The sequence below is a fragment of the Chiloscyllium plagiosum genome, chromosome 4, assembly GCF_004010195.1.
Source record: "Chiloscyllium plagiosum isolate BGI_BamShark_2017 chromosome 4, ASM401019v2, whole genome shotgun sequence".
In the NCBI taxonomy this organism is placed as follows: Eukaryota; Metazoa; Chordata; class Chondrichthyes; order Orectolobiformes; family Hemiscylliidae; genus Chiloscyllium; species Chiloscyllium plagiosum.
The window spans coordinates 29,604,152-29,619,646 of NC_057713.1; the positions used below are offsets into that span (position 1 = coordinate 29,604,152).

Genomic DNA, 15,495 nt, shown 5'->3' on the forward strand with positions numbered 1-15,495 from the left:
GAACAGTATGCAATTATAAAAGGACAGCTGTGTAATGGAATGATGCTTTGAATACTACCCAGAAAAAATTCTACACAATGACCTGTGGCTGAAATTATTGATCTTCAAAACCTTCATGCATTTTCTTTTGTGTCAGGTACACTTCCACTATGAATTGCAATTATTTGATTAGTAGATACGTTTACTTCATCTGTGGAAAAACATACCTCAATAATTGTCACTGTTTCCTTCCAAGCAATAACCCCAAATGTCCAAACTTCCTCTTTACTAAGCTTACTCCCCAGCAGTGCATGGACTGTCCAAGTGTGTGGAGCAATTGTTCTATGTACCTCCAAATTTAGCTTGAGTAGGAGACTGAAGTTTTCAGATCAGTGATAATAGCCATTGCTACTGAGTAGAATAGATGTGGTCTGCTGCTTAAATGTTTATTGTCTATTTAAAAAAATCCCATCGTGAATTGTTTTATACACAGAATGAAATGCAAAGGGGAGGAACTTCAGCTTCCAGAACTTTACATATATAAGCCAAATATACACTTTGAGATATACACTTTGTCAACACACACCCTGATAGCAAATATATCTGCCTGGCATACAATTCACTTTTGTTATAGCTCAAGTGTTTCTGAACAACAGCAGCTGAGTATTCTGGGCAGATAACAAAAGTGAGACCCACTGTGCTACATTATAAACTGATTTTGTCTGCACAGCTTTTAAATTTCATATCTTTCTTTTAATGTAACTACACTAATTTTGTTGTACAGAACAAAACATACAGGTCCCAGTGAACCATTTCTGGTGCAACCATGTTAACAAGTCCTCTGGGTTTTCAGTGCGTAAACTCCAAATTGAATTCAGTTTCCTGACTCCACCTATTTTGCATGCCCTTAATTTTAAGCACCAATTTCAGAAACAAGTTAATTACGGGTATACAAAACACATGTTTTGGAATGAGAAAGGATTCAGGGTAGTCAATAGCACAGACAGATGAATTGTGTTTGTATATTCTTTGACCTGCCTGTGACTGAGGGAAGAATGATCAAGTGCTCTGTGGAGTTTAAAGTTAATTTTTTAAAGTAATTGGGGCACACATGGTCTTTGAACATGACAACCCTTTGGTTTAGCTTCCGTACAATATGGTGTGACATGAGGTTAAAGCATACAGAACTACAGACTCATCTCATGAAGATCTTTCCAAGTTGCATCCACTTGGTAAAATGATCTCAGATTAGGAGAAGTTGACAGACTGAGGTCTTCCACAATACTGCACACCTCAAACTGTATTGCCAGTACTGTCAAGTTTCAAGTCAATTTCTAACTGTAATGAGTTTGACTGTCTTATACAGCAATTTAATATCTCAGACTGTGGTACTAAACCAAAGGATCTCAGTGTCCAACTTCTGACCAGAAATTCTTCTACCTTCACCACTCCTTCGACCTTTGAAAAAGCCAGAACATTCCAATATATTTTATCAGGGTTTCTTTTTCTCTCTCCATATATGCAATAAGTACTGTGTTCAAATTCACATTGGAACTAACACTTGGCTGCTGGGAGCTGACGGAGAAAGGAACTTGTCTGCCCACACTGCAGGAAAAAGTAGCTCTTTCCAAACTGTTCCTGGGGTCGACCATCTAAGTAGTCAACTATCACAAAGTACATAATGAATATTGCTGCAGTGATTTAAAGCAGCCTTAATTTCCAATTCATAAGCTGATCATCTCTGCATTATTTCACTGCAATCAGACAATCAACTGAGGAAACTGTAATTTTCAAGCATCTGATTTCAGGAGTTGCACTGTTTTGAAGTAATTCCAGCTTCTGTGATAACAGATGCTAGATTCAGTTACTCCTAATCACAAAATGCTGTTAACCATCTGTGTTTTCTTACATACACTGCTCATTGAGCAACCAAAAGCCCTTCCACAACTGTTACTAAGGCGTTCATGATCAGTTAGGAAGGAACGTGCGCACACTTGATCAGTGATTAGAATGCTCTCTGTACTGTATGTGAGTGCTCCCAAAATGATCGGGCTACTTTATGGTGGCAAGTGCTACGAATGAGACAGAAGCTCTGCCTTAAGCCCGATGTTGTAGGATATCTAATTGGCCATTTGCTTTTCATTCCAGTCTCTTAATTTCCTTTAAGTTGTTGATGGAACTCAAATCCTTCCATACCAAAGTTGTAGACGAATTAGCTTCTCAATGGTTCCAATCTGCTGTGTGCTTTTCAATCCATTCTGTCCTTTTTCAGTCTCCCTCTCTCCATGCCCCACCAATTCTTGTCTTCCTAGAGAGAGCAGCAAGTTGCCATTTGCTCCACCTTTCCCAAGTCTATCAGGAGTTGTTTGATGTGGCGTTTCAGCTGTGGGAGTCGTGCAAATGGTTCTGGTGGTTCAAGATCCCCAGAAAAGTCCAACCAACTTTCCAAAACTAGGAGATTGCATGGAAGAAAACAAGAAAAAAGAACAAAAAACTTTGTTATAAGTTCAATCAGAGTCAAATATACCAAAGGGAACTTTCATGATTGGTTGGGAAGTTATGATTGGTTTAACAATAAAGGAACATTCCTCTTTAAAATTAATCATCTTGCTTTGTGGGAGTTATATCTAAGTATAAACACTCTATGCTGCTACAGAGTTTACACTTTTACTACTTGCTATTTCACTATTTGCTGTCACATGGTGCTGCAAACCACAGCTGACATAAAGGGAAATCCCGAAATCATCTTCAAGCACAGTTACAGTAAAATGGTGATAAAAAGAGGTTTGGGGCTGGTTAGGGCTCGAAAAAGGGGATTTACACTTAAAAGCAAGAAACATAATCGAGATGTTAAATGAATTCTTTGCATCTAACTTTAACAATAAAGCAGATGCTATTCAGGCCATGGTGACGGAGGAGAAACCTCAGCCACTAAAAGGATTTAAAATTGATAAGTAGATGGTATGGTTAAGTTGACAGTACTTAAAGTTGATAGGAGCTAGGACTAGATGTGATGCATCCAAGGATACTGAAGGAAGTGAGAGTAGAATTTGAAGGACTTAAAAATTAAATGCAAACATTTGTTCAGAAAGGATGCAAAGGTAGACCCAGCAATTACAGACTGGCCAGTTTGACTTCAGTGGCAAGGAAACAATTATTTGGGATAGAATTAAAAAAGGGGGATTTATTCAGAAGAGTTAGCATAGATTTGTTAAGGGAAAAACATGTCTAACTAACTTGGTGTTTTTTGAACAGTTAGCAAAAAGGGTTGGTGAAGATAAAGTTGTTGATGTGCTTTACTTAGATCTCTAAATACAGAGGAACCTCGATTATCTAGCATTCAATTATCAGAAAAATGGATTATTCAGCAAGATCCCGATGCTTGGCTGAACTATGTTATCCGGCATTCAATTAATCGACCAAAATACTCCCTGCCCAGTGTCCTTCGGATAATCAAGGTTCCTCTGCAGTATGCCACAAAACAGACTTGAGAGAAAAATTAAGGTCATGAAAGGATCAGTGGCAACATGGATACAAATTTACCGATAGACAGGAAACAGGGAGTAATGGTCATTGGGTATTTTTGGGCTGGAGAAAAGTTTGTAATGGAATTCCCCAGTGGTTGCTGCTGCAAATTGTGTTTTTCCTGACTTGTATAAATGATCTAGATCGAGAGGGAATTCCCTCCCTAATAGTATTGCGAGTTTACCTACAGCACATGGACTGCAACAGTTCAAGAAGCTAATAGTCACCTTATAAGAGCAACTGGGGATGGTTAAGAAAGGCAGCCAGTGAATAAAAACAAAACCTTGAGGAAGCAGTAATCTGATATAAGTTTTCATAATTCTGAGGGGATAGAGTGAATTGGAAGAAAATGATCCTATTCTGAGGACACAGATTTTAATTGTTTTGTGAAAGAAGCAAAGGCAAGGTGAGAAAAATCTTTTTTCACTCAGCAAGTAATTATGGGCTGAAATGCAATGCCTGGAAGCATGGTGGAGGCAAGTTCAATTGGAGTATCTGAGAGAGGATTGGCTGATTATTTAAATAAAACAATTTGCAGAGTTATGGGGTAAGGCAGGTGATTGGCAGTAAGTTAAAATGCTCCGGAGCCAGTGCAGACACAATACGTCAAGGGGCGTCCTTCTGCATCATAACAATTCTGTGAATCTGTGATGTTAATGCTGAGTATAGTTTCATGCAAAACTTTATCTAATTCTCATTTTAAAGAAAACAATTTGTCCTAATTTTATACAATACCTTTATTTGACATTATTTGTGGAAACTGAATGGAATTTTGGGGAGCAGAGTTGGTTGAAGTGGACACTTTTTTTGTAATACAAGAAGAAATTAAAGAAAGACACTCCTGTACTACCACAAGGGGTAAGTTACTCTTAAAAACCATGTCAAGTTTACACAAGCAATTAAAGTTATAAATGTGGACATGGTAATTTAACGTCAAAATGAAATTTACTCATTTATGTTTAATTACAGATTTCTGTAATTTCTGCAGTGCATCTAGATGGTGGTGGTGCATGATACAATTGTGTCATTGTAATGAGGAGAAAGTGAGGTCTGCAGATGCTGGAGATCAAAGTTGAAACTTTATTGCTGGAACAGCACAGCAGGTCAGGCAGCAAAAGAGGTCAAGGTGAGGGTGATAGGTCGGAGTAGGATGGAGGCGGAGAGGTCAAGAAGAAGACTGCAGGTCAGGAAGGCGGTGCCGGGCTGGAGGGATCCGGCTGAGACAAGGTGGGGGGAGGGGGGATGAAGAAACTGGTGAAGTCCAAGTTCATCCCCTGCGGTTGGAGGGTACAATGACACTGGACTCTGAAATTTAGAAGATAAATCTCGATGTAATCAGGCAAAGCCAACCTGGTTTTGTGAAAGGATAATCATGTTTAACTAAATTATTGGAGTTTGTTTGAGGATGAGGATAAAGGTGAACCTGTGGATATGCTATAGCTAGATTTGTAGAAGATGTGTGACATAATTATTTGATGGAAGATGATGACATTTTGAAATGGGATGAAACACAACTGTGTTCTGCTCAGTTGTGATGTAGCATACTTTCTCTCTGATTTATGTACGACAATGAAAATGAGAACCAAAAGTTATGGGAATAGGACTAGACTATTCAACACTGCAATCTTGTTCTTTCATGAATGATCTGTATCTCAACACATAAATTTAGCGACCTCAGTCCTGAAATTTAAAATTGCTCCAATTCATTTTTGAGTATGGATTGTCTTGGATTAGTGTACAATACAATAGCATGGATATAGGATTGGTTAGCTAACGTAAAACTGTAATTAAGCATAAATGAGTAAATTTCAGCTTGACGGGATGTGACAAGTGGAGAACCACAGAGATCAATGCTGGGAGCTCAATTACTGACAATTTGCATATCAATGACTTAGAAGGGGGCGACTGTATGATAACTAAATTTGCTGATGACACAGGATATGTAAGAAAGTAAGTGAGTTGTGAAGAGAACATAAGGAAGAAAGATAGCAAATGAATGGGCAAGTATTTGGCAGTTTGGCGGGGGGGGGGGTATGTTAGGCACGACATATGCATGATGCAAAATCAAATCATCATCTTACTGAATGGAAAACAAGCTCGAGATACTGAATGATTTGTATTCATACGTTCATATGTTAAAAGAAAATGATCAGAGCAGCACAGTACTAATTTTACCATTCAGCTCTTTCTCTATGAAATCCATTCTGCTGTTTACTTCGTTCTGCACAGCCTCAATGTGGGTCAGCAGGTTCAGCTGCCATGGGAACTGTGGGCTGACATGTTCCTCTCCCGCCATTCCATCGCTGTCACCATCATTTGAAACAGTCACTGTCTCTTTAATGCCAGTAGGCCCCTGTAATTAATGCAATGGTAGAAAAACATGTTAAATGAAGTTAATTATTAATAAAAGACTTAGCTCTGTTCAAAGAGAACACATGTTGGCAGCCCTCAGCTGACATCAAAAAGCAGCATATGACGTGAATCACTGAGTGGGTATGACGTGAATCACTGAGTGGGTATAAAGTGATATGCTAATCTGTATGTGCATATTACATCACTTTCCACACAGTCCCCAAGTCTGATAGTAAATTTGTACTGGAATAGTCAATATAATGGTGTTAAGTTAGCCTAAATACTTGGATTTTGGACTGAAAAGTTAGCCAAGGTTAGCTCCGATCTAACAATCACTAAGTGGATGTCAGGTGAGGGCACATATCATGTTAGGCTTTGAAAAAGCCAGCTGCCACTCAAAAGTCATAGCTGAAGAATAAGTATCTGAGTCTGGCAGACATTGCGTTAGATCAGGTGCTTTTGCATTGTAAACTGTGGAGTAGATTGTATGTAAAAAGTGCATTAATAGAGGGAAGATAATGGCTTAGTGGTACTGTCACTAGACTATTCAGTCAGCAACAGTTAATATTCTGGGGACCTGGGTTCAAACCCCACCAAAAATAAATTAGAATTCAATAAATATCTGGAATTAGGAATCTAATGATGCCCATGAAACCACTATTAGGAAAAATCCATCTGGTTCATTAATGTCCCTCAGGGAAAGAAATCCTTACCTGGTCTGTCCTACAAGTGACTCCAGACCTATAGCAATGCTGTTGACTCTCAACTGCCCTCTGAAATGACCAAGCAAGTCTCTCAGTTGTAACAATAGCTACAAAGTCTCAAAATACAAATGAAATCCCTGGGGAGTGTTGTCGAACAAAACAACCAAGGGGCCCAGGATCACAGTTCCTTGAAAGTTGCATCACAGGTAGACAGGGTGGCAAAGACGATATTCGGCATGCTTGCCTTCATTGCTCAGACTATTGAGTACAGGAGTGGAACATCATGTCGCAGTTGTACAGGATGTTAGTGAGGCCACTTCTGGAGTACTGTGTACAGTTCTGGTCTCCAGAACCTTAAGTTGGAAAGGGTGCAGACAAGATTTACAAGGGTTTTACCAGGACTTTGAGTTATAAAAGAGGCTGGATAGGCAGGGAGCTTTTCCCCTGGAGTGTAGGAGGTTGAGGGGTGACCTTATAGAATCATGAAAGACATAGATAAGGTGAATAGTAAAGGTCTTTCCTGAGAGTATGGGAGTTCAACGTCAAAGGGTAGGATCTTAAGGTGAGAGGAGAGATTTAAAAGGGACCTGAGGGGCAATATTTTCACACAGAAGGCGCTGTGTATGTGGAGTGAACTGCCAGAGGAAGATGCAGGTACAGTTACAACATTTAAAATACATTCACAAGTACATGAATTGAAAATGTGCAAAAGGATATGGGTCAAAAGTACGCGGGAACATGGTAGGCACGGACGAGTTGAACTGAAGGGTCTGTTTCCATGTTATATGTCTCTATAAAGCTGATATCAACCTAGGCACTGGAAATAACAATGGCCAAAACAGCTCTGTTCACCCTGCAGAGTTCTCCTGACTACATCTAGGCTCAAGTACCAAAGTTAGGACAACGGTTTCTCAAACTAATTAAGTGAAAGTCTGACAATCATACTCATTAATCATACCTTACAATGTACCAGACACTACGATCGCATCCCTGGATATGTACGATCTCACTGGCAGGACAGATCCAAACTAGTAAAGGGGTGGGGTGGGGGAAGGTAGTGAGAAAGAGACAACTCAGAATCGTATGGGAGGATAGCAGCAAGTTAAATAAAGTAGGCAAGAGTAAGGCAGAGAACAAGATAAGACTGATAAATTAGGCTGCATTTATTTCAATGCAAGAGGCCTGATGGGTAAGGCAGATAGATGCAGGGCACGGTTGGGAACATGGGACTGGGATGCATAGTAATTACAAAGATGTGGCTCAGGTAAGGGCAGGGCTGGCAGCTTAATGTTCCAGGGTACAGATGCTATAGGAAGGATAGAAGGGGATGGGAGGGGCAAGGGGGTGTGGGGCAGTGCCATTTTTGCCAACATGTTGCCTTAGGGCTGAAAAGATTTATAAATATCTATAATTCCGAGGGATAGAGAAGAGGAAGCAATTTTGGTTAAGGATAACATTACGGCTGTACTTAGGGAGGATATTCCTTGGAGAACGTCCTGTGAAGTTATATGGGTGGAACTGAGAAATAGGAAAGGGATGATCAACTTATTGAGATTATACTCTAGACCACACAATAGTCAGCAGGAAATTGAGAAAAGTTTGTAAGGAGATCTCAGATGACTAAGAATAAAAGTGTTGCAATGGTAGGAAATTTTAACCAGACACTGAACTGATCTTGCCATATAAATACAGTAACTAAAAGAGCAGGTCAGATGCTAGGAATACTGTAGCGAATAACTCACCTCCAGATTTTCCAAAGCCTAACCACCATCTACAAATCACAAATCAGGAATGTGATAAAATACTCCTCACTGGCCTTGAGTGCAGCTCCAACAACGTTCATTGATACCACCCAGAACATAGCAATCCATTTGTTTGGCACCACATCCACACCCTCCACAACTGACACTCAGTAGGAGCAGCCTGTACTATCTTTAAGATGCAGTGTACAAAATTCACCAAAGCTTCTGTGTCAGCACCTTCCAAATCCACAACTACAACTATTTAGAAAGATCTAGAAGCAAATCCATGAGAACATCAGCAAGCTACTCCCCAAGTCACTGACCATCCCGACTTGGAAATATGTTACTGTTCCTCCACAGTCATTGGATCAAAATCCTGCAGTAATGGCAATGTGAGTCTACCTACAGCACATGGACTGCAGTGCTTTAAGAAGTCAGCTCACCACAATCTACTCAAGGCTAACTAGGGACGGACAACAAATGCTTGAATGAAGCAATAAAAAGAAACAGTAAAAAAAACCCCTTGGAATTGCCCAGCTTGTCAAATACGGTCAAGACCAAATAACAAATATTGTGAATTGTCGACCTGAGACGATTGTCAAACTGTGTTATTTTAAAGAGTATCTTTAAAAATAGAGTACAATCTTCAATACTGAACTGTAAATAATAGAACATCATCTTTTTTCCTGCATGCACAGGTAGTGCACTTGTAGGCACTAGGTAGTGAGCATGATATGCAGAAGAGGAAAAGCTGGTGGAAGAAAGTACAAAAGAATTTGGCATGGGATATGAGGGATAGATAGTAGAGAATAGGTTGGCATAAGAGCATGAAGAACTAAACAGCATCGGGTAGCATGGGTTGGATATGGAGAGTTGTGGGATGAAGTGAATTAAGGAAGCAGGTAAAGGATGAGGGCTGGAAGATTTTTTTTTATTTTAACTTTTGGTCAGGTTCTGGAATCCCAAGGCAGACTTTCCTCCTAGTCAGTCTCCAGAACTGACCCTCCATGACCCTCATATCCAGCCCCGAAGGAGGTTATAGCCAAAAGGTTGACTTCTCTACTTCCTAATGCTGCCTGGTTTGCTGTGTTCTTCTCGCATCCTGTTTGTTTACTTTGGATTCTAGCATCTGCAGTTTTTTTGCTCTCTGGCTCCTAATGGGAAGTGAGAATTGCCACTTTTTCAGGTCAGGTTCACAGTGCTGAGATTTCTCCTGCCTCTGAGCACGTAACCTGGGAACAAAAATCAGGACCATCTAGATGGAGATGGTCATTTGTGTGATGTAAATATTACTTGTCTCCCACCAGTCCAAGCCTGGGTATTGTCCAGGCCTTAGTGGAGGTAGGCATGGACTCCTTCATTATCTGAGGAATTGCAAATGAAGCCAAACATGGTGCAGTCAGCAAAAGTCCCACTCAGAGCTTAGATAGAAACAGACCTTTTGTCCATGCTAGTGTTCATGCTCCATAAGACTTTATGATGGTGTGATGGTCATCAAACATCGTTTGAGGGGAATTTTCTTTATGTGTGATAAAGCTGCTTAAGAAGGGAATCGGGGACTCTTCTGAGCTTGTTTTAAAAACACACTGGCAAAAACAATGAAATATAAAGCACAGACATGAAGACTTGGAACAAAAGAATAGTCTGTTACTTTCACATGTGGATCTTACAAAAGATTTGTCGTTTTGGTTATTCCTACTCTACAATCACCAACTGCTGTGAATTAAGTACATAGCTAGCACTTTACTTGATAGTTAAAGAGCAACACTTCAGTGGACTGTGACTGTTCAGCCTAAAGCTCACACAAGTGCTGCCTTTCAGTAATGAATACAATCACAGTCATGGAACAATACCTTTATAAACAAACTGAATGATCAGCAAATAAGAGATATTTAAAGCAGATCTGTCTCAAAATGTATTTTCCTGCATCAATTCAAGAGCTGAGCTCTTGAAATCATAAGAAAGCCATTATCCAAGTTTTCAGTCAAATATCCACGACGTCTTCCAAAGAAACCATTCATTTGTCATTTAAGTACATCAATAATGTCTGTTTCTATAGGCTTCTCCAGAACCTTAAAACGCCGTTTCCTTGGTTTGCTAGCACAGAGAACAGCACGGACTTGCATACCACTCTGGACTGACAATTCAGTACTGCAGAAATTCTCCACTTCTGGAGCAATTGTCTAGGAACATAGGAACAGTAGTTGACCGTTTAACCACATGAACATCCTCTGTTATTCAACATACATGTTCTTGTCTTATATCCTGCAACATTACTCAATAAAAATTGCGTAATGCTCAGATTTAGAACTAACATTGACCTGGCATCAACCACTGATTTTGGAAGATAATGCAAAACATATATGATTCTTCATGTGCAATCACTCTCAAAAGGCCTGGTACTAGGTTTTACTCAAGTCCTTCACAAACACAACTTTAATTTCTGTAACGTCATCTTTTAATTTCATCCTTGCATATCAACTATTATCTGTAAATCTACAGATTTCTTTCAGGGCCAATTATTTTAGTCCCCCCAGATTTGCTCTCTATAATCAAGGTATGGTTTACTCAGGGTTTTCTATAACCACAGTACAATTTTTACCTCCTTGTAATCTGGTCTGTGTATAAAAGTTAATAGGGCCATTACTTTTACTTTCTAGGATTATATATGTATATGTAAAAGATCCTGGGGTATCAGTTTTCTCTGAACCCTGGGCCATAAAGCTATTATTCACATACTGACATCCAGTATCAAGTACTGTAAGTTGTTAAATCCAGAGGAATCTTAGCTGAACACAACTCATCTAACCACCAGACTTAAAGTAGGGGGTCACTGAACAGTGATCCACAGTTGGAATGCTGGCTGACATTCTTTATAACTTAAAGGCAATAAGACAAATTGTATTTTGTCAAAGTTTCCAAGATGATGAATCAGATTTGCTTGTTAAAATTTTTTATTTGTTCACAGTATGGAGGGTATCAGTGGCTGGGCCAGTATTTACTGCTTGTCCATAACTGCCTTTGAGAAAGTGATGGGGAGTCACTTTCTTGAGCAACTGCAGTTCATGTGACATAGGTACACCCACAGTACTGTTGGGAAATTAGATCCAGAGTATTGACCTAGCCACAGTGAATGTTAGAGGACGTGAATTTGGAAGGTATTGTGTAATTTTATTTGTGGTAAACACAATGGCAGCAGTGAAGTGGAAGGGGTGAATGTTTGCGAGGTGGATGGCAGTCTATGAAGTGGGCTGTTTTGTCCTGATGGTCTCCAGTTTCTTGAGTGTTGTTGGAGTCACACTCATCTAGGGAAGTGGGGAATATTCCATCACATTTCTGACGTGCCTTGCAGATGATGGACAGCCTATGAGAAGTCAGGAGGTGAAATAAGTTACCATAGAATTCCCAGCCTCTGACCTCCTCTGGAAGCCACAGTACTTATGTGGCTGGTCCAATTCTGTTTCAGTTTCTAGTCAATGGTAAGCCCATGTTGGCAGTGGGGGATTTAGTGTTGGCAAGCCAAGTTAAGATTAATGGTGAAATTCTCTCCTACTGGAAATGATCATTGTCTGGTACTTGTTTGGTACAGATGTTAGTTGCCAATCAGCATCGAAGGTCTGAAATACGTCCAGGTCTTGCTGGAGCTGAATTGCTACAGTATCTGAGGAGTCAGGAATGGTGCTGAATATTGATCAATGCACAACGAACATACCCACCACTGGCCTTATAACAGAGATTTGGCAACGTATGAAGCAGATGCTCAGGCCAAGGACACTATCGTGAGAAACTTCAGAGCTATTGTGGAGCAGTGGTAATGTCCTTACCTCTGAGCCAGGAGGGCTGGATTCAAGTCCCACCAGCTCAAGAGGGATATAATAACATCTTTGTACAGGGTGATTGGAAAATAGCTACCTGAACTGATGCCCTAGGAGTAAATGCATGATCTATAAAATCATCTTCCTTTCAGCTAGTCAAGGCACCAAACAATGGAAATCATAATTTCCACTGACTCCACTTTTGCTAAGGTTCTTTGATGCCGTACTCAATCAAATACTGCCTTGATGTGAAGGCAATCACTCTTTTCTCACCTCTGGAGATCAGCTGGTTTGTCAATGTTTGAACTAAGGCAGCAATGAAGTTAGGAGCTGAGTGACCATGGCAGAACCAAACTGAATATCAGTGAGCAAGTTATTGCAGACTTGCTGCCACTTGTTAGCACTTTTGATCACACTATCCATCACTCTGCAGATGGTGAACAGTGTGGTGAAGCTGAAATTGATCATGTTGAATTTGTCTTGTTCTTTGAGGATAAGATGACAGATCACAGTATTGTACCTTTGCTGGAACAACTTGGCTACTGGCACAGCTAGTTCTGTAGCTCAAATCTTCTGTAATATTGCTGGAATTTTATCATGGCTGATAGCTGTTCCTTGATATTACGTGGGGTGTGTATGTCAAATTGGCTGAAGACTAGCATCTGTGATGTTTTAGTCTTGTCATATGCGCTGACGTGATAGTTTCCCACAATTGTTAAGCATGAGGAAATTCCTCTTACTTCAATGTGTTTTTTAATAGTCCAGCACCATTCATGACAGGATGTGGTGGGACTGCAGAGCTTAGATCTGTTCTTTGGGTAGCAAGATCACTTAACTTTATTATATGTTAAGTATATGTCCAGTTTTACCGTGACTTGATGGTAATGGAGTTGGGGATATGCTAGTCCATGAGGTTGCCGGTTGTATTTGAGTACAATTCTGCTGCTGCTGGCCCACAGCTTTGAATTGCTAGGTCAGCTGGAAAACTATTCTATTTAGGACAGTAATTGTGCCACACACCATGCATCCTCAGTGTGAAAACAGGACTTGGCTCCACAAGCTTAGAGAGGCAGTCATTCCTAATGATACCAGCATGGAGAGAAGATTGGGCAAGACAAGGTGGAGTACATTTTTCCCTATTGTTGGTTCTGTCACTGCCTGCTGAAAATCCAGCTTACCAGCAATGTCCTTTAGGACTCAGCAAATTTGGTCAGTAATGGTGTTACTGAGCCGCTCTTGGTGATGGTCACTGAAAACCCCTAGCCAGCATTCATTCCGTGACCTCAAGTCTGAGAATGACATTCGGTTCACATTTCTTAGTCAAATTTAAATTCCAATACATGCCGCAGTGGCATTTGAGCATAGAGCATTAATATGGAGCTCTGGAGTATGAGTGCAGTTACTCTACCACTGTGCCAATGTCTTTCCACTGACAATCAACCACAGTTGCATCATCACCACTGCTGAGAATAGCTTTCAATTCCAGATTTATTAACACAATTCAAATTCCACCACCTGTAATAACAAGATTTGAACATTAGTGTAAGCCTCTAGATTATTAGTTCAATGGCATTGCTCCCCCCACTTACTCACATTGAAGTTTAGGAACAAAGAACCAAATTGAAATTCTTCTGGTTGTGCTTCAATCTCTCCATGACCTTGCTACTTTCTGCTGACATTATTTTCTCTAGACCCAGCAGCTCCCTCACTAGTTCAGCATTCAGTGTTTTCTGGCTACATCTTGAAGCACTTTGGGACTTTTTAATTAAATGAGGGAAACCACATAGATGCCAGTTGTTGCAAGGATAAGAAAGTACATTAAAGGAGCAGCAGGGTGGAACTCTTGTAGTGCAGTGGTAGTATCCTTATCTGTGGACTGAGGCGTCTGGGTTCAAGTACCACCAACTCTAGAGGTGTGTAATAACATCTCTGAACAGGTCGTTCAGAAAAATAAGTTAAATTTTTAAAAAAAGAGATGCAGAAGGCCATGCCAGGAGGGGCACATTTCAGATGATGTAAAGAAACCAAATTACAAACAATGTTGAAAATCCTAAAGAGCAGACAGAACACACAATCACAAACTAAAAAAAACAGCAATGCATCAGCATACCTGTCTAGTAGGGATTTCCACTTCCTGAAGAGCATGCCTTTCAACTCTCTTGGATGTAGTGTCCCGATCCTCTTCATAATTTAAATTATCGGTATCCTCATCCTCTGAACAGTTTTGGTCTTTTGCAGGGTTTTGCTCGAGGCTGCAGCCCTGAGGTTTCTGGTAGCTGTGTTCACTAGTGATATAGGTTCCCTCTACTCTCTTGTTGGGACTTGATTTTTCTCTATGATGCTGAGTATGACAGATGCTTTCAGCTTGCTTAATACTGTCTATACATTCCATGGGCTTTTCCTCCATAGTTTGCTCTTGAGTGGATTTCTTGCATGACTGGGCCAAGAGATGTAGATCAGGGTGCTTTCTGCTCCTTGAGGGAAAAAGGACAAGATGTCATGCCATTCTACTTCTCCAATAACGTGGAGGCAATTGCTTATATAATACAATCTTTTTCTCATGCCGTAATTGCAATCTGTTCAAACATAACATCAAGATGTGGCATCACATTAGGGAGGCAAATGGCCTAGTAGTATTATAATTGGACTATTCATCCAGAAACTCAGGTAATGTTCTGAGGCCCTGGGTTCAAATCCCACCATGACAGATGATGGAATTTAGGAGAAAGTGAGGACTGGAGATCAGAGTCGAGAGTATGGTGCTGGAAAAGCACAGCAGGTCATGCAGCATCCGAGGAACAGGAGAATTGACATTTCGGGCATAAGCCCTTCATCAGGAATGACGCTCATGTGTCAGAGCTGGGTGGGGTTTGAGGAAGGTAGCTGAGAAAGGAATAGGTGGATGAAGGTGAGGGAGAAGGCGATAGGTCAGAGAGGGGGGCGATAGACAGGTCCAGAGTGTGGTGCCGAGTTCGAAGCTTGGGACTGGGATAATGTCGGGGGGGGAGATAGGAAAAGGAGGAGGAGAAACAAGGAAACTGTTGAAATCCACATTGCTTCCGTGTGGTTGCAGGATCCCGAGGCGGAATATGAGGCGTTCCTCCTCCAGGCATCGGGTGGTAACAGTTTGGCAGTGGAGGAGGCCCAGGACCTGCATGTCCTTGACAGAGTGGGAGTGGGAGTTGAAATGTTCAGCCACGGGACGATGGGGTTGGTGAGTGCAGGTGTCTCAGAGATGTTCTCTGAGACAATCCGCAAGAAGGCATCCTTTCTCCCCGATGTAGAGAAGACCACATTATGTGCAACAGATGATATTGGTAGAGGTGCAGGTAAATTTCTGATGCATGTGGAAGGATCCCTTGGATGGAGGTGAAGGGA

General features: G+C 40.8%; 1 protein-coding gene across 4 annotated transcripts in view; it reads right to left on the minus strand.

Annotated features, from left to right (window-relative positions):
* Positions 1–409: 409 nt before the first annotated feature.
* phf20l1 (PHD finger protein 20 like 1) overlaps positions 410–15,495 on the minus strand; it is a 129,791-nt gene continuing 114,705 nt past the window's right edge. For all 4 annotated transcript variants that reach the window (XM_043687889.1, XM_043687888.1, XM_043687886.1 and 1 more), the window contains 3 exons: positions 14,228–14,591; positions 5,680–5,857; positions 410–2,430 (listed from right to left, as the gene is read on the minus strand). In XM_043687889.1, coding sequence (XP_043543824.1) covers positions 2,288–2,430; positions 5,680–5,857; positions 14,228–14,591 — 685 coding nt within the window. In that variant the 3' untranslated portion in view covers positions 410–2,287. The remainder of the gene's footprint in view (positions 2,431–5,679; positions 5,858–14,227; positions 14,592–15,495) is intronic.